This window comes from Plasmodium gaboni, chromosome 14, assembly GCF_001602025.1.
Source record: "Plasmodium gaboni strain SY75 chromosome 14, whole genome shotgun sequence".
NCBI lineage: Eukaryota > Apicomplexa > Aconoidasida > Haemosporida > Plasmodiidae > Plasmodium > Plasmodium gaboni.
The window spans coordinates 247,211-269,196 of NC_031494.1; the positions used below are offsets into that span (position 1 = coordinate 247,211).

A 21,986-nucleotide genomic window follows, 5' to 3' on the forward strand; every position below is an offset into this window, starting at 1 on the left:
AACTCTTCTACTTTAAAAAAAGAAAAAAAAAAGCTCCACAAATATAAAAAGATATAATATATATAAATATATATATATATATTTATTTATTTATTTATATTTATTATTATTATTATTTTTTTTTTTTTTTTTTTTTTTTTTATTAATTAATAATATGATATAATATCATCTTGTATGTTATTTACATACAAAAACACATATATATATCAATTAAACATTCCTTTTGTATATAAGAATATACAATATTTTTAATATTAAAATATATATATATATTAAAATAATTAAGCAATACTATACATGTCATATAACATATTAGTATATAAAATATAAGGAATAGGAAATAAGATATTATCGAAAGAGAAGAATATTTTTTTTATAAGAAAAGAGTGTTTAAAAGGTTATTACAAAATAAATGAAATATATATGAATATATATGTGTATATGTAAATATATATGTATATATGTGAATATAAATGACTATATATTTGTTAAAAAAATAAAAAATAATAGGGTTCACATAATCATACAAACATATATACATATATACATACATATATATATATGTGTTTTATTTAATAAGGCTGCGCAATAATTTCCAACTCTGAGGAAGATTCATCATCTTCATCTTGTAGTTCAATTTCTTTATTTTCATCACCCCATAAATTAAATATATCTTCGTTGACAGATTTTATTTTTTTCATCTTTGAAATAATACTTAATGAAAAATTCTTAAATGTAAATTCTTCATAATTTTTGAACTCCAAGCCGTCTAAAAAAAAAAAAAAATAATCAATAAATAAATGAATAAATAAATACATACATATATATATATATATATATATATATATACATTTGTAGATTATTATTTTTTTTTAATGATTAACATTTTACATTTCAACTTACTAAAAAAGTGTATGTTTAAGGTACTGAATACACCAGAATTGTCAATAGCAAAACTATTATCTGCAAAAAATGTGGAGTATTTCTTTGATTGAACATTTTTTACAAGTACCTTTGGAATAGCTCTAATTTTATTTAAGGGTGGGCTTTGTGGTCCTACTGTAGCTACATGCCCAACAAAAATACAATTTGAAAAATAAGCAGAAGATGACAAGATAGGTTTCCATATATGTAAACAATCATTTACATTTTTTAGAGAATAATCTTCATGCCATAATAAAAGATATTTTTTTGGATGTGGAAATAATAAATTTAACATATCATTTCCCGATGTACTTGTATACATACTATTAATAGTGATATCAGTCATTTCAATAATTGGAAAGGAATTAATATTATTATAAATATTATTATTATAATTATTATTAATATTCATATTGCTATAATTATTACTATTATTATTATTCATATCATACATATTATTTGATGCATAATGACCACATACAATTTTATGCTTATTCTTACTCATAATTCCTCTATCCTTTGGATCTACATTTTCTGCTTCATATATATAAAAAATATTCTCATTATAAGACATATTATTCATATTATCTTGTTGATTTGTATTACTTAATAGATCTGTTTCATTTTTATTATTATGTGTTTTATTTTGAAATGTATAAAACATATCACTTATAATATCATTTGTAGATGATTTCTTTACATAATCATATTGACTATTAATAATATTATTCTTATTCATCACATTCATATTGTTATCCTTATTGTGCTGTTCATTTTTAATAACATTATATGATAAAGAATTTATATTATTCATACTATATATACTATTTTTATTATTCATATCTGTCATATCGTTATGTATTCTCTGGTGAGCTATTTTTCCTGACCATACTAATTTCATATGTGTATGTTCTGTTAATGTAAATCTAAAATTCTTTAAATATTTTTCTATATCTCTTATAAGATAATTATGATGATGATCCATATAATTATTACTATTATTATTTCCTTTATTTTGAATACCTATTTTTTTTTGTTTATTTGATATATTATTATTTAAATAATCCGTATCATCTTGTAACATACTTGGATGTTTCTTCCCTTGTAAAAGTTTATTCTTTTTATTTCTTTTATTTTCTATCGGATTAAGAAATAAACATAATTCATGCAGAGTAATATTTCTTCCTAATACATCAAATAATATATGAATAGAATTTTTATCCTTTATATTTAAATAATCCAATACTATTCTTATATCCTCCATAGTACATATATAATTTAAATCCTTTTCAAAAATTTTTTGTAAGGTTAAATTCTTTTCTTTTAAACTTTGTCTTACCCTCTCTTGAATAACTTTAAATGCATATATATCACCGTTACCTTCAAATAATTTTTTCTCTAAAACTTCAAGATGTAATTTATTTGGAAGATAAAAATTCTTTTCCATATTTTTAAGACCACCATTTTGATTTTCTTTCATAAGTCTTCTGATTAAATATAATTCATTGAAATAATTAAAACGATGTTTAGGTGGATTGAAATTTAAATATTGTAATAATAAATTCACATGTGCATCAATAAATTTACGATCAGAATTAAAAAATTTACAAACACTATAAACAATTTGTATTTGTCTAGATATATATTTTCTTAAATTATTCTTATCACTAATTTCTATAGGAGTAAACCAAAAATTATAATTATAAATATTTATATTAATATTATTACAACCAACTAATATATTATCACCACAACCTTTAATATTTATAATATCCATAATATTCTTATTATAAGTATTTTTTCTCTGTTCGATATTACTTTCTTTCTTATCTATATTATTATTATCTTCAACCTTATTTTTATTATTTATTTTATCCATATTTCCTGAAAAAAAATTATCAATACTATCATTTTCATTTGTTTTATCAATACCTAAATTTATATTAGAAATATTTTCATGTAAACCCCATGGATCATTCAAAAAATTATCATCACTCATATTATCATTTATAATATGTCCATCGATATCGTTACAAATATTTTTACCCCTCACAACATCATCATCATTATTTAGGTTATTATTATTTTTGTTGTTATTATTTTGGTTATTATTATTTTTGTCATTTTTTTCATCTATTATATCAAATATGTTCATATTTTCTTTCTCCATATTATTCTGAACAGTAAGCATTTTCTTTTTAATATGATCATGATTCTTTTGACTTACTTTAATATCTTCATTTTCATCATTATATATATATTTTGTTTCTTCTTTATTATGAGCATGTACTTTAATATTTTTAAAATAGGCTTCATATATCTTTTGAATGTTCGATTTTTTATGTATATGATATCTCAACGTCTCTGCTTCTTGTAAGCTTACTATAATATATTTCTTATTACTATTACTAAAATATAATTCTAATTCATTCAAAATGTGAGTAAAATTTATAAATGGATTATTATTAACATTTTTATTCTTATCTAAATAATTTCTTATAATATTAGATAAATCATAAGAATATTTAAATGGATTAATATCTAATATATTTAACATTTCTTCAATATTATCGCTTTCATGTAATATATTCCAAATATTTTTCAGTATATCTCTTTCTGCATATACATCATAATTATTATTCATATAATTATTACTACTATTATTATTGCTTATATTACTAACACTATTTATATTTTTAGAATTATTCATATTATTAATATTTATCTTACTTTCAATATTACTATCACCACTATTGCTGTTATTATATACACACTCTATTACTACCAACACATTCTTCAATTTTTTTACCCTTTTAGTATTTATATTTTCATTATTTATAAAATTTTTAGATACATAAACATAAGAAGGAAAGTTCAAATATATATCATTTACACACATTTTATTCAAAGGAATAAATAATGGCCCATCATCTCTTAATTTTTTTAAAGTTTCATTTATTTTATTATTCATAAAATTTTTTGTACTTTTATTATTAATATGATCTTTATCTGACATACCATATAAATCAATATTAATATCGTCAACAGTCCAATGATATAATTTATATTCATCTTTTTTATATTTTATATTTTTTTTTTTTGGATCATCAACAATTTTTTCTTCTTCTTTCTCTTTTTCTTTCTCTTTTTCTTTTTCTTTCTCTTTTTCTTTCTCTTTTTCTTTCTCCTTTTCCTTTTCTTTTTCTTGTTCATTTTCCATACTAAATAAATGATTATCTGTATTACTATTATTATCATCATCATCATTATTATTATAATTATTATAAATACCACAATTATTCTCAGATGTTTTGATCAATATTTTTTTCTTGTTTAATATCATGTTGTCTTTTTTAATTTTTTTCAGTTTATTAAATAAATCTAATATTACTTGTGATACATTAATTTTTAAAAAATCTTTCTTAGGAAAGAATGCATCAAAATACATATAAATAGTTTTATTAGAAAAGTCATAATGTAAACAAAAATATTTATATATTATATCTTGTATATATAATTCATCTTGTGCTGTAAATATTTTATGAAATTTTTCTATCAATTGGACTATGCATAAAAGTGAATTATTTTTAGATGGTACTTGTGTTTGAATATCAAAATCTATACTAGTATTAAATATATCTAAATATTCTTTATAACTTATAACACCTATATTTATATAATTATCAATTAATGTTTTTATACTTTTCTTTTTTATTAAATTTACAATTCCATGTACACATAATAATTCACATTGTTTTATATTATTATTAATATTATTTAATATTAAAAAATGTGTTAATTCTTTCAATACATTCTCTTTTGTTTCATTATCTAAAAAGATACTATTATAACAATCAATCATATAAAGCATATTTTCTTCATCAATATATTCATTATTTAAAATATATTCATAGTTATTATTATGTGTATTTTCATATGTATTAAATAATTCAAAATCATTTTTATCATTATCGATATTATCAATATTATTATCATAACTACTATTGCTACTATTATAACTATCATTGCTATCACTACTATCTGTACTGCTAAACAGAATAGGATCCGAATCAGAACCTGATTTACTATCATCACTATAATTTTTATTACACATTTTTATTATGACCTTTTTAGACTTTTGGAATTTTTTCATAACATTCATCTTCTTCCTCTTCATCATGATACCACTCTTATTAATATTATTATTATTATTATTATTTTTTTTTTTTCTCTCGTCATTTGCATTGTTGCTTTTCATATAATATGAATATATTAACTCATTAAACAAATTCGTATTTATATTCATCAATTTCACAAGACATAGTGGTATTAAGAAAAATATTTTTTGATTCATTCCTATAGATCTCAATCTAAAAACACCTTGACTAAATGATGATATATCGTTTCCTATATTTACAGTTACTAAACTATTTGCATTTATATATTGTTTTATATCCTGACCAAAGGTATTTATATGATCAAAATATATAAAGCGTCGTTTTATTGGAACATAACAATCTTGAAGAGGAATTATTTCAACACTGAAGTTGAGATTGTCTTCTATCTTTGAGTTCCATTTTTTTGATCTTTTTGATTTTAACTTCTTTTTATATAAATATTTCTCCTTAATAATTTTAGTCCCACTTTCATTGCCTTCACTTTTGACATCATATCTGTTTTTCAACAATTCAGGATTTAGAACCATCTCTTCATTGTCAGCTTCTATTTTTTTTTTTTTTTCTCTTCTTTTTGGTTTTTTTAGACGTCTCCTTTTTTCTAAGGGCAACATGCACATGTGCTTACCATTATCTATATATATACAACAATCAATATAATCAAGAAACTGTAATATATAATAAGCAACTTTCTTTGGAGATATATTATTAATTAAATAACCTGTGTCTATTAAACTATTAAATTTAATTTTCGAATATCCTAAACTTTTTAATATTTGAATAGGTGAAAATTTGGAAGGCAAAAATATAAAATTAACAATATTAGTATCATTAATAATATTCAATATAGAACCTATAGTTCTCTTTTCATATTTACATTTATGTATTTCTTCTGGTAATATATCATTACTAGTACCACTATATCCTAATACATATTTAAATAAAACATTATTTGTAAAATCTTGTGAATTTGATGATAATTGTTTTTCTGTATGTTTAATATATTTTTCTAATATAATTCCTAATAAGAAATAACTTATTAATAATGGATTCATTCTTATTAAATTATATAGATTATATAATGTTTCACTATCATTTAAATTTATTTTATCAATATTATCTACATAATTTCCTAATTTGTTTTTTTTCTTTTCTTTTCTTCTTTTTATATTATTATCATAATCAAAAAAATTACTATTATTAATATATTTCTTAGTTTTCAAAATTTTAGCACCACTACTTTCTATTATTTCTTTATATAAAGTATACATGTTTTTTATTTCGACATATGTCTGATTGGGTTTAATATTTTGATCACTATTGGAATGATATTCATTCCTTTTTTTTTTTCTTCTATTTTTATATTTTTTCTCATCCTTTTTAAATGTACCCTTATAATAATTCAAATTATTATAATTATTATTATAATTATTATATTTTTTATTTTGTTCATTAGATAATATATCATTGTTTAGTTCATTTTGCATGTCCCTATTGCTCTTTAATTCTTTTCCACTGTGTATATTTTTTTTTACACAACTTGGTGGAATAATTCTTTCGTCAGATTTTTCCATTTTTGTTGGACCCTCAAATTTTATATTATCCACTGAACTATAAAATGAAGAGGATGATAATGTTTCACTTTGTATATTAGACGAATAATCTTCTTTTTCATTGATATATTTTTCATTAATATATTTATCTTTATTTTTCGAATCATTAACGTGATTTATACCCTTTGACTTAAAATATTCTGAGACGTCATCATTTTTGTGAGAAATATATTTGGTCATAGATATATCCTGTTCTGATAGATCACTACTCGAATGAGAAGATTGACTTGAAGTATCATCAGTTATAGAATTCATTATAGTTGTATCTGAAGTGTGATCAGATGATGTATCATTTTGTATATGTTCATTATCCTTTTCTAATGAATAATTATACAAGATATTCTTAAGAGAAAGCATAAAATCAACATATCTCATTCCTTGATATCTATATGATAATATAGTTAGTGCTACAACAACATCAACATTAGTATATTCAGACATAGTAGAAGGTGTATCTTTTCCTATATAAGGTACTGCTAAGAAATATCTACTTTTACTCATAATTATTTTACACTTATTTATTTGTTCAACTGATAAAATACCATAATGAACAGTATTTATTTTTGTAAATATAAAAGGCAATATTCCATTTATATATAGACGACATAAATTTAACATTTTACAAAATACAAATTCCAGTTGATTTATTTTTTCAAATATTTTTAAATGATAATCATTATTAAAACAAATATCAGATTCATTAATATTATTCATATATATATTATTTATATTCATATTATAATTTTTATTATGTACCTTTTTTATATTTAATAATCTTCTCATTGTTGAATAATTCATATTACTATTATTATTTCTTCCTTTATTACTTACTATATCATTATATCCAATACAAAGTGGTATACATAAATAGGATTCAACCACTTTTTGTGATAAACCATTAAATTTATATGATAATAAAAAATAATATGCATATCTAGCTATAATCCATACTATATTATCATACCACTTATAATTTATTATATGAAAATGAGGTAAAAATGATATATCATGATTCTTTACACCTATCTCCACTTCTTTATTAAACTGTACTAATAAATCATTAATATAATCAACATTTATATTAAAATGTATATTCATAGGAACTGTTAATTTTTTATTTACAGGATAGAAAAAAAAATCAATTAAAATCCAACATAATTTATATCTAAATAAACTTAAATCTATATAACTAAAGCTAATATCTTTTTCTTTATTATTTAAAGCTTTAATAATATCACCACTTGTTGTTATAGGTGTACTATTCTTTTCACTCATATCAATCGAATTACCATGTCTTCCTAACATATCCTCCTTTTTATTATACATACTACTATTTTCATTTTTCATTATAGGATCCTTATTATAATTAATTAATATTTTATTTTGCTCCCTCTCTCTTTCTTCATTTTCTTTTAATTGTTTTATATTATATATTAAATTATCATTTCCATTATTATTATTACTTATGGAAATTTTTACCTTCTTTATATCTACATTTTCATCATCCTTATTATTATATAAAAATTTTAAATATGGATTATTCATAAATATATCTGTAAAGTTTCTTACCACATTAACTAAATCAATATCTCTATTAACACCATAAGGCCAGTGTAATTCGCTTTTCAATGGATGTAATACATTATCCACTTCATCAATTAATAAAATACTCTTATTTAATATGTCAAAAATACGAACACATAAATCTAACTCTTTCTTTAACATATTATAATCAGACGAAACACAACTAATCGAACCATTCTTTGAAAACTGGGAACACATATTATTATTATTATTATTATTCAAATTACTCTTTCCTAATGATACACCATTTGAAACACCAGGATTTATAACCTTCGGTTCTTCATTTTGAAAACCTAAAAATTTTGTTAATGCATCTGTAATATGTGTTTTCGCCTTTTGTTTTAGCATGTCAAATGTTTTGATACTATTCAATTCTTGAATCGTCGAAATTAACTTTAAAAATAAAGATTTCACACATGTTGGACTCGTTACTAATATATATTTATTTTCTAATGCACTACATAAGCTAATATACAAATCTGTAGTTATATTATTATAACGACTAAAATTAAAATAAAATATATTCTTCTTGATAATAGAAGAAAATCTAGAACGGAAACTATTCATTGTAAAATGTATTAAAGGATGAGGACACATATTAAATATTAAGAAATAATTTGAAAATATTAAAAAATATAATGGTGATAATACAGTTGTTTTTCCTCCTCCCATAATTATTTGATAACAATATTGTTTTTTCTTTTTTATAAAATCACGTTTTAATTTTTTTATCATTTTCACTTGTTTTTTTCTAATAATTAAATTGTTCGTATATTCAAAAATAAGTAGTCTAGGATCATAAGTGTAATAGTAAGTATTATCACAATCTTTCTCTGGATGTTTTATAAACTCAGATGAAATTTTATTCGACATGTTAATTGTATCATCCTGATTAATACTACAATTAAAAATAAAATTATCATTATTATTATTATTATTATTATTATTATTATTATAATTATCATTATTGTTGTTGTTGTTGGTGGTGGTGGTGGTGGTCTGCTTGGGATTCATTATATGATCTTTATCTTCCAAATCATTATTATCACTAGAAAAATAACAGGAAGATACATCTGAAGAATCTGAATTATATTCTAAATTTTTATAAAGAACCTTTTTATTATTAGATATATTTCTTAAAGAAAAATAATGTCTCTCCGTAGTAGTAAGTTGAGTTAATTGTTTAGTTCCTAATTTTATGGTATTGATAGCTTTATTGATAATTTTTTTTTGAACATTTAAAATTTTATTAAGAACATTAACATGTTCACTATCAATATGAATATTACTATTATTATTATTATTGTTCATGGTGTCACTATTGGTTGATGCTAATGATGTTCTTGATTTGTAGGCCTTTTCTCTTTGCTTTAATATTTTCAACTTTAAATTGTATACCTTAAATATATTCAATATATTTATTACATTATTAATACACTCATGTAAAAACATTTTTCTATTCATAATTAGCATATACAATAAAATAATATTTATATATTTTTCTGAATGACTTCTATTTAAATTAGGGTTAATAAGCATTAAATATTCATATGCATATTTAGACATAAAACAACTTATTAATATCTTTAAATTAATTTCTTTTTCTGCTCTTCCTAATAAACCGAATTTATATAAATATTTATTAGCCAATAAATTTATATCTTCTTCACTTGATAAATTGTTATTCATATCATACGAATAAAAATTATTATTACTACTACTATTAATATTATTATTATTATTACTACTACTATTAATAATATTACTATTAATAGTATTATTATTATTAGTATTATTATTATTTGTGTCGTTTTCCTTTCTAATCATTTCCTTATCTATATTCATTGAATCATCAATATATTCATTTATACATTCTAACAATTTATTATCTCCCATAAATATTTCTAATAATATATCCTTAATACTTACAAACATATTAACATATTCCTTCAGCTTCTTTATGTTATTAAATGTCATTTTTATTTCTTCAACACTGAAACCAATAAATTCATAATCTATTTTTTTCTTTTCATAATCAAGATATTTATTATAATCATTTTTCATGTTCCTTATAAAATTTTTTGAATAACTGTTCTGACAAGAAAAGTTAGAACTCTCAAAGTCAAAATTTAATATTTTATTTCTTTTCTTATCCTCATGATCCAATCTATCATCTATAGTTGACATACGTTTTACGCTATTTAAATTCATCGTAGGTATTATAGACATTTCTTCTTTCTTTTTATTAACATCCTCATCAAACATAATACATGAATCATCTTTCATATTATTATTTTCAATATTTATATGTGTATTTTGGAGGTATATATTTTTTTCCTTATTCATTTTACATATATCTTTTTTATCATAATTTATATTTTTATCTATACCTACATGCACAGAATTAATTTTATTTGTACCCTTTATTTTTCTTAAGTATTTATATAATTTTTTGAATGGACTAAAACATAATTCATTTAATAATTCAGAATCTACATAGAACCCATTTTTAATTTCGAAAGGTTTAATAATTCGTTTTTCACATAAATAATCATCAACATTTATATTTATTATTAATCTATATTTCATTGGATCACGCACTGATATATTAATATTATTATTTATTTTTAATGGTATAATATTTTTGTCTATTTTTTTTTTTTTATCACTTTGATATTGTTGGACAAATTTAAATATATCATTAAAAAAATTAAATAAAGAATCATTTGTTTTAAAAAAATTCAAATAATTTTTTTTTAATTTTTGATCATCTATCTTTGGTAACATATTTATAATTTCTTGATGATTTATTATAAAAATAAATATATAAATAATTTTACTATATTGACTTATATTATAATTATAAAAATATAAAAATCGAGATAATAAATTAGCATATAAAAATGTATTTTCACCTTTAACAATTTTTATATTCAAATTATTAATAAAATAATTATATATAACAAAAAAGTTATGTATACCTATAGTATTAATTAAATTATTTAAATAATTTAATGCTTCTACATTATTTTTATCTTCTAATTTTTTATAACTTATATTATTAATAATATTTCCTATATTATCATATAAATTAATATTCATAAAAATATTTTCATCAATATTATTAATATATTTTACATTCTCTATTTTGGGAACATTAATAGATACAACTAAATTATTTAAATCTGCATGTTTCTCTTCTATTCTATTAGTTATTAAAATATCTTTCATATGTAACAAATTATCTTTTATACTATCTAAATTTAATAAATTGTATTTATTTTCTTCTTTCGTTTTTTTTATATCCTTAATTTCTTTTTCTTCATTTATAAAATTTAAATTATTATTTTCTTTTTTGTTTATAAAACAAGAATTTCTATTATTATCATTATATATCGAATTGGACATATAATAACCATTATTTACAAAATTATTATTATGATTATTTATTTGACTATCATTAACATTTATGTCATGTATATTACTCTTTTTATATTCATCATTAGTACTCTTATTCATATTATTATTATGATGATGCATATATTCAAATATATTCTTCTTTTTATTATTACATATTTCATAACTTCTCATTTTCTTTTGATTCTCTATTTGTTTCTTTTTTAAGATGTTGTAAAAAAATAAGGGGTTTCCATTTTTTGATGACAATTTAGATTCTACTATACTATTCAATATTATATATCTATTATATATTAATTTATGTTTATGAATATTAATATTACAATTCTGATATAGAAATATTTCTTCATCTATAGTTAATTTACATTTTGCTTTTATATATAATAAATTATTAATATAAAAAACAATATCTTTAAATATATCCCAATAAACAATTATAGCATCCATATTATTATCATCATTATGATATACATTTTGATTATCCATAAAATTTTTACTATTACCACTAGCATTATTATTAACATTATTCTTTTTCTTTTTATTAATATTATTATTATTATTATTAATATGTTCTTTATTTTTATTCTTACACTTCTCATCACCTGATCGTCCAACTAATTTAGACTTTAATTTTTTTCTTTTCTTTTTATTGGACATTTTGAAACTATCAACATTATTATTATTATTATTAATAATATTCATATTATTAATATTATTATTATTATTATTATTGTTATCATTATGATCATCGTCGTCTTCATAATCATCATCATTAATTTTCTCTTCAGCATTTAATTCTTTTCTTTTATTATCTTTTTCAGATGATACATTATTATCATCAGTAGATGAAGACATATCACTTAATGAATTATACATACTACTATTATTATTACTATCATTAAATGTTTGTAAATTATTTCTTGTATCATCATTATCATAATAATTCTTATCATTCCTATATTTATTCTTCATTCTATTTTTATTATTATATGTATGTTTATTTGCCACTTTAGTATAAGATTTACCTGTATTTCTATCAAAATAATGATACTTATTCTTATAAACTCTCTTATTTATATAATAATCATTAGTATTATATAATTCATTATTACTACTATCATCCTGATCATCATTCTTTTCTATATTCCATAGTGATTTCACATAATTAAATATATTATAATAATTATTTAGATCCCATGAATTTTTTTTCTTACTATTATATCTATATCTTTTTTTTTGTAATATAATTTTTATCTGCTTAGATAATGTCAGAAAAATTTTCAAACGACATGCACAAGAATCAACATCTGAATATATAGAATAATCACAATAATTTAGAATATTTAATAAATAATTAATTTCATTTCTATCTTCTTTACATATACTCAAATTATTACAATATTCTATAACCTCTTCATGTTCTTTATTTAAATATTTATATACAATGAAAAAAAAACAACTATACATATTTCTAAAGTTTAAAAATAATTTAGAACTATGTATAGATAATACAATATATTGTAAGGAACAACCATTTTTGCCATTATCATTATTATAATCTTCATTTAATAAATCGAAATATTTATTTCCATTTGTATTTATATTAAAATTGTGATAATAAATACTAACATACATATAATTCTTTAATAATACATTTATATGCTTTTCTAACAATGTGCATAAATGAATATTCTTATTATTAAATTCTTTATATAATGTAGATATATTTAAAAAAAAAGGTTTATTTAATAATGATACTAAGAAAAAAAAATCATTTTTATGATTCTGTAATAATATAGTATTATTCATTTTTTTTATTACATTATATATATAATTATATTTTTGAATATTACCATTATATATAAACATATTTAATTCTTCAAAATAATATTTACATCCTTCTTTTTTATTTATATTACCACTATTACAATTCATATTATTATTCATATTACTATTGTTTGTTGTATTGTTATTTCTTAATATACCAGATTTCTCATTACAATTATCTACATAATCAACATGTTTCTTCTCATTATTATTTATTTTTATATCGATATTATTTCTTTTTAAAGTTAAATTCAAACGTGGAATTTCAATTATATCAACACTAATGTTCATATATTTTATTTCATCATCATTTATATATCTATTTTTATTTTTATCATTATCATTAAATAGTATAGGCACATTCAAGGTATACATCAATATATATGTTATATGATCAAATCTATTTAATATATTATAAAAATCTTTATATACATTATTATTCTCAACGTTTAATATATTTATAAGTGTTAAAGCTTTATATTCATCATTTACTTTTAAAGATGTAATTTTTTTTTTTTCATTTATATTTCTTGAATTATTATTATATATATTCAATTTTTGTATGACACCATATGGGTAATAACTACACATATTCATTTTTTTCTCATCTGAATTGTTTATAAGATTAAATATTTTATTCATTCTATTTTCATTTTCTTTAACACAACAAATATTATTATTATTATTATTATTATAATAAATAGGATTATCACTTTTATTACTATCAATAGTATTATATTGATTCTCTTGTCTATCATTAAACAACTTAATATATATAATAAAATTTTTATTTTTTTTATTTTTCTTATTATGTTTTATTTCTCCAATTAAACTATTATCATTATTATTATACCAAAAATTATAATTCTTTAATAAAATCGAAGGCACAAAAGTTGATAAATAACTTGGACTCATATAATTCTGTACTTGTAAATTGTTATATATATTTCTAGATATATTAACATGATATTTTTCATATCCTTCACTGTTATTATAATAACACATACGTACATTATTATTTTCAAAATGATAAAACAAATTCTTACATCTATTAATACTAGTAGAAAAATATATTTTTTTTATATCACTACAATAATATAATTTCTTTATAAATCTATTCATATGAAAAAATATATTATATATAAATATACAATCGACATCCTTACGATAAATTATTTCTCTTAAACCATATTCTTCTATATTTAAATTTATTATGTCCTTATATCTATTCTTCTTTTTTATATTATTAGTACTTCTAGAAACCTTTTTTGTTTTTTTCTTATTTTCTTTATTTAAATCTATTATATTAATATTCTTATTATTACTTTCTTTAAATATATCATCATTCATATTTAATAGAGAATCACATTTACTATCACTTATATTTTTTTTTTTTTTTTTTTTTATTATTAAATTATTATTTGTCACATTAACACAATCTTCATTAGTATTATAATTTATATTCACAGATTCGTTATTAACATTATAAGCATCACTATTAATATTATTATAATTATCATTATTATTATCATTATTATTATTATCATTATTATTTTTATCATTATTATTATTATCATTATTATTTATTGTGCTATCATCCGAACTAGACAAATTTGAAGAACTCTTATTATTCATCATCATCATAATTACACTACTAGTAAACGATTTTGAAGATATATCACTTTTGTTTTCTTCTACATCATTTATATTATTTTTCAACACTTTTTTGGATACAGAATTATATGAACTACAGTTACTATATGATGATTCGCTAGTGGTATTTATCAAACTACTATCATATTGATTTTCTTCGTATTTAAAATTAAATAAACCTTCAATATTTTGTGTTTCATAATTTATATTAAATGATTTTAATTCATATAATTCTTTCTTTCTTTTTCTTCTTAACATCTTTCTATATTCTTCATCTTTCATGTCATTCTCAACCAACTTGTTGTCCTCACCAGTATTTTTATTATTAGCACTTTTTTTTTCACTCTCATTATTAAGTCTTTCCATTTCATTCACGTTATATTTCCATATTAATTTTATGTATATATCATTATTTTCTTGTTCATATAATACACCACATTTAACTTCATTCAAAAGAAAATTGTTGAAGGTAATCATAAGGTTTTCATCACGCCCCACAATGTTATTATGGTGATCACTATTATTTATATTATTCATATTATTCATACTATTCATATTATTCATACTATTCATATTGTTCATATTATTATTTTTTTTGTCATAGTTTATATTATTCAAAAGAGATGATGATTTTAAATAAAATATTTTAGATTTCTTAAAAGGGTAAGACATCAAATTATGATGTGTTATCCTCCTAGAATTTCTCCATATTTCTAAATTATGTTTCTTTCCAATTATATTAAATGAACAGAAATTTTGATATGACTGTGTTATTAATACTTTCATATGTCGTTTCATTTTATAACCTCTTCTTCGTCTTTCTATACTCATAAAATTCTTACTTCCATTTAAAAATACATCCCTATAATTCTTAAATTTTGTTATATTATCATTCAATGTTATTATATTATTATCCTTATAAGAAAATGTAAATAACTGAAGATTGATTAATATATTCTTCTCTTTTATTATATTTTTTATATATGATATATATTTATTATTACTTAATATACTATCCTTTCTTATAATTAAATTCTTTCTTCTCCTCACTTTATTATTATAAGATATATTATTATCTTCTTTATTATAATAACTATTTTTAAAAAAAGATGGCAAACTTAAATAATTATTCATAACATTAGAATTAATAGACTCTGTGTCATGTAAAGGATTTATTTTCTTCATATCACTCTTATTATTATTTTTATCATCATCATAATTATCATATTTTAATTTCTTCTTTAATTTTATACCCTTACTATATTTATTATAATTTTGCTTTTTATTTTTTTTATCATCATTATAATTATCTTCACAATAAGATAATGATATATTTTCATTATAGCTACTACTATCTTCATATGTTGACGAAAAATCGTCATCAAGATCATAAGAAGAGCTACTAGATGAAGTAAAATAATAATTCCTATTAATCTCATCATAATTATTATTATTATTAATTACATATTCATTATCATAATAATCTTTTGACGTTTTTTTTGTATATCTCCCTATATTTTGCTCCTCTTCTAAATATTCATTTGTATTACTTAAATATTTTCTTTTATTCCTATCTTGTTTTACATCTTCAATTGTATATATTCCTACATGCTTAAATTTATGAACAGGTAGCCATTTTCTTATAATATTATCATTTGAACGCAAATTAAGGAAAACATTAGAATTAGGTTTATTCATTCTATTATTATAATATGCATTTTTTTTAATACTACCTGCAATGTTGTTGTTATTATTATGTGTATTGTCATGGACGCATGCACATATATGTATAGTATGCTCAAATATTATATTCCTTTCTAGTTCATTCTTCTCTAAATATTTTAATAACATATTTCTAAATTTATGTATACATATAAATAAATCACATTCACACAAAGAAAATGTTTTAATTAAAAGAGAAAATGTATCTCTCTCATTATTGTTATTTTCTTTTATACATACTTTAGAACTCTTCTGTAATGAATATCTTGTTTCTCCTCCAATATTATTATTAGCACTACCATCGTTATTATTTACAAATAAAGAACCTAAACCATATATATTTTTTAAATCCGAATAATTTGTTTCTGCATTAAAATTATAATATGTTAATATAAAAAAAATAGACGATAAAATATGTTTCACATTATTCTTATTTAATTCCCTAAATTTTATATCTCTATATATTAATAAAATACAACCGTAAAATATACTACTAGTTGTTATATCATTCTTTTGAATACACATTTGTATATTTTTTAATAATAAATCTAAAACATTATTCTGTAGTTTTTTTTTTATCATTTTGTAATATTTTTCTAGATTTAATAAAACATCATCAGAGCAATATAAATCATTTTTTATCAACTTCCTTTTAAGTTTGTTTAAAAACTTAAACATTCTCTTTCGTCTTTCTCTTTTTTCTATATATTTTTTATATTTATAATAATTACGCTCATTATTATTAAAATTAATGTCATTAGTATGATCCTTATGGTTATTATCGCCACTTATATTATCATTTTTTATATTATCATTTTTTATAATATCATCATTATTACAATTTGATATGATTTCTTCTTCCTCTTTAGTATCCCTTTTCATATCCTTATGAGGATGTGATTTTTCCTTATATAATTTCCTCCTCTTTGTAAGCTTATTTTTATTTATTATATTTTCAATATTCATCAAATTTCTACGTATCTCCTTATTAGTCTCTAACACTAATTTTATATACGAATTAACATATGAACTTATAATAATTATAAATATTAATATAACCTTTTGATTTATACTATTGTTATTATCAAATGTAAAAAATATTTCTAAATAAGAATAGACACTACATAATACATTTTTTGGACTATGTATTAATTCATTTATTAATAAACCATATTTTGTAGCAAATACATTTCTATCTTTAGTAGGTATGAAATTATCTTCTTCTATATTTTTATATTTATTTTTAAAAATATAAGGCTCAAACAAAATACATAATATTAACTGTTGTATTTCAAATGATTCAAAACTCTTTATTCTATTTTTATCACAAAAAAATTCTAATATTAATGGTATACGTATATAGGGAACAGTCAAATATTGCAATAAGATTTCTACATCTCTTAAATCTAATGATGGATGAAAATATGGTAAATCATTAACATATAATACATCCAATTCATTTTCAATATATATATCTTCTATATACATATTTGGATTTGAATATGTTAATATACAATTATCCTTTTTATTTTCTTGTGTTTGAATAAATTGATATATATAAGAAAAGAAATTAAATTTCGTATCTTTTGGAGGACACATATATCCACATATATCAATCTTTTTATTATATACACTTATTATTAATTTATTCTTATATTCAAATTTTAAATTTATATCATCATATTTATACACTTTTACAGGTGGTAACTTTTCTATATATGGACACATATAAGATTTAAATATAAATAACATATCTCTTAAATGATAAAATTCTGGTACTAAATTCTTAAATAAAATACATTCACCACAATAATATTCTATTATATCATTCTTCTTTCTATCAAAACCTAAATCTAAACTAATATTTTCTAATATTTCAATTTCACTTGTATTTATATCATTACTTTTTTCAAATAAAAATAATTGACTATTCTTATTTATTTTCTTCTCATTAATTTTGTAAAAATATTCTATAACATCAGATCGTATTATATTTAATTTAGGGTTTATAATTAAAAAAAAGTTACTAAAACATTCTAATACTGATATATCGATACAATAACCAGATAATCTAATATTGCCTTCACTTGCATGTGCTAATTCATCTAGAGAGGAATAGCTATTATTATCATTATACTTACGACATTTCTTCAATTTTTTTATATTATCATATACAAAACATTCATCATTATAATAATTATTACAACTACTATTATTAATAATATCACTATTGGTACTAGAACTACTCATCGATATATTATTATTCACATTATTATTTATCATGTTATCATTGTATCTATCTTTTAGACTATTGTAATTATTATTATATTTATCATTTAAAATATCACCATAATTATTCTTATTTATAATTCTGTCTTTTCCATGATTTTTATATTTTTTATATTTTTTATATTCTTTATATTCTTTATATTGTTGCCTTTTCCTTCTTTTTTGATTCATATAATAACTAGAGTCATTCGTAAAACCATTATAATGTATTGAAAAAACTGAACATACATCTACACATTTAACTCGTAACAAAAAATCATATAGAAACAATAACATAGAACTATTAATTATTTTATACATAATAATTTCTTTATTTTCATGTAATGAACATGATATGAAATATATATTGTTATACATACGATATATTTCATAAAAAATACTTAACTGTAAACCTCTTTTTAATTTAGAACATTTTGACAAATAAATAAAATGTTTAGATGAAGGTATTACATTATTTAATACATGACTAATAAATGAGAATGCTAATATATAACAATGTTTTATATAACTTTTTTGATTTATTAATATATTTGTAATTAAATTTGTTTCATATAATATAACATATAAATCATTAAAACTTTCAACATTACGTCGAGATATATAAAATGATATAGGCATATTTATATCTTTTTTTATCTCAACCTTACGATAACTTTTATATAATTCTTCTTCAAATTTTATATACATAGGAAATTTTATTGAATTCATATAATTTCTATTCTTAATGATATCAACATTTAATGTTAAATCTGAATATATTTTTAATTCTATCTTATTATACATATATTTAACAAATAATATTTTCTTCATAATTTCATTCAACACATTACTTCTAATCATCTTACTTTTATCGTACACATCAACCTTCATCTTACAAAAGTATAAATGAAATAATACACATAATTTTCTTACACTCATATCTAAAAACACAAAAAATATATCATCTATTCTATTAGGATCGTTCTTATTTTCACTCTTCTGAAGTTCACTATTATTATTGTTATATGTCGATGACACATTATTATGACTAAAATTATTATTATAATTATTAAATTGATTACCATAAAAATTATTATTATTATTATTATTATTATGATTAACGTCATTGTTATTGTTAATACCATTATCATGCTGACCACTCCTTATGTTACCCATTTCATTTTTCCTCCTTTCTATATATTCGTATCGCATTAAATCGTCACACAATTTTAATATAATACTATAATATATAAAAATTTTAAATACTTCAATATCTTCCTCCTCAATATTCATAACTTTTAACATATATATCATACTATAATATAAACTCATTGAAAATGATGTAAATTTGTCTTTATACAAATTTACATATATACCTCCATATTTCTCATAATTCTCACGAATTTTCTTTTTTCTCATATTTTTATTATCATTATACCTTGCCTGTTCAGAAAATTGGACAGGTGCATTTTGGCTAGTCATCATTACATTATTATTATTATTTTGAAACATATTTATATCGAAATCATTAAAAGAATTGAAATCATTTGGAAATTTATCACTATTATTAAAATCAAAATTATTCCATACGTCAAAATCATTTAAATTATCTATATTATTAAAATTATGAAAATCATTAAAATTATTACCTGACTTGTTCATATAATTTGGACCATTACCATAATTGGCTTGTACTTTATTAAAGTCATTATTTAAATTATTATTAAAATTTGAAAAATTCATATCAAATGATGTATTATTATTATTGTTATTATTATAACTATTTATATTATTATTTATAATATTATTACTTATATTATTATTTGTGTTCATAAGATCATTCGACTGATCTTTAGAACCATTTTCACCAGAAACCACATTTATTGTATTATTATCACATATATTCCAATTATTTGTAAGAAAAGAATTATTTAAATAAGGCAATAATATTTGATATAATATGTCTACATTATCAGCATTAGGAAATATATATAAACGATATAGACATAACCAAAACAATGAATTTGTTAAATAATTTTTTTGAATATTCTTTATACACAATACTACATCTCTTAATAAAATACCTAGATTGTCTATATCGTCTATTTTAAATGAATGATATTGTGTTCCATATATAGAATTGTTTAAAACTGCAAAACTATATAAATTATTTTTTCTGTGTATAATATATAAAATTTTAACTAACATTTTTTCTTTCTGTAAATAAAAACCTCCTGGTAAAATTAAAAAATTATTTTCATTTAAATTTTCTATTTTATTAATAATGTCTAAAATGAAATTATATAAATTATTGACATCTAAGTATCCATTTTTTCTATGATTATAAGTATGATATATTGAATAGATTCTTAAAAATAAACTATAATCACAATTATATAATTGGTTCTTTATAAAATTAAAAACATCAGACAATTTCTTATAATTTAATGTATCATTTATTATGTCATTATTATAACTTAATTTTCCAATTATATTATCTATTAATTGAACAAACATACATATATGACTACTGATATTTATACTCAGACTCTCAACTTCATTCTCGTCTTTTTTTTTTTTTATTATTTCATACACATTGTCTTTCGTACTGATATTCAAATCATAAAAGTCTTCACTTAAAAATTCTAAAGAATATGTGTTATTCCAAATATAATTATACATTTCTTACAACAACAAAAAAAAAAAATAAATAAATAAATAAATAAAATAATAATAAAATATAATATAAGGAGTGATAACGCGTACTAGCTTAAAACGCATGTCATGTCATATATAAGGATAA

The 21,986-nt window shown here is 19.6% G+C and overlaps 1 protein-coding gene across 1 annotated transcript; it reads right to left on the reverse strand.

The window, feature by feature from the left end:
• Nucleotides 1-572: 572 nt before the first annotated feature.
• On the reverse strand, nucleotides 573-21,865 carry PGSY75_1408700 (hypothetical protein; the record flags this gene model as incomplete). The annotated part of the gene is made up of 2 exons (XM_018787793.1): nucleotides 573-769; nucleotides 904-21,865. The coding sequence occupies 2 exons, from the start codon at nucleotides 21,863-21,865 to the stop codon at nucleotides 573-575; spliced, it is 21,159 nt and encodes a 7,052-aa protein (XP_018639165.1).
• Between the last annotated feature and the right edge of the window lie 121 nt (nucleotides 21,866-21,986).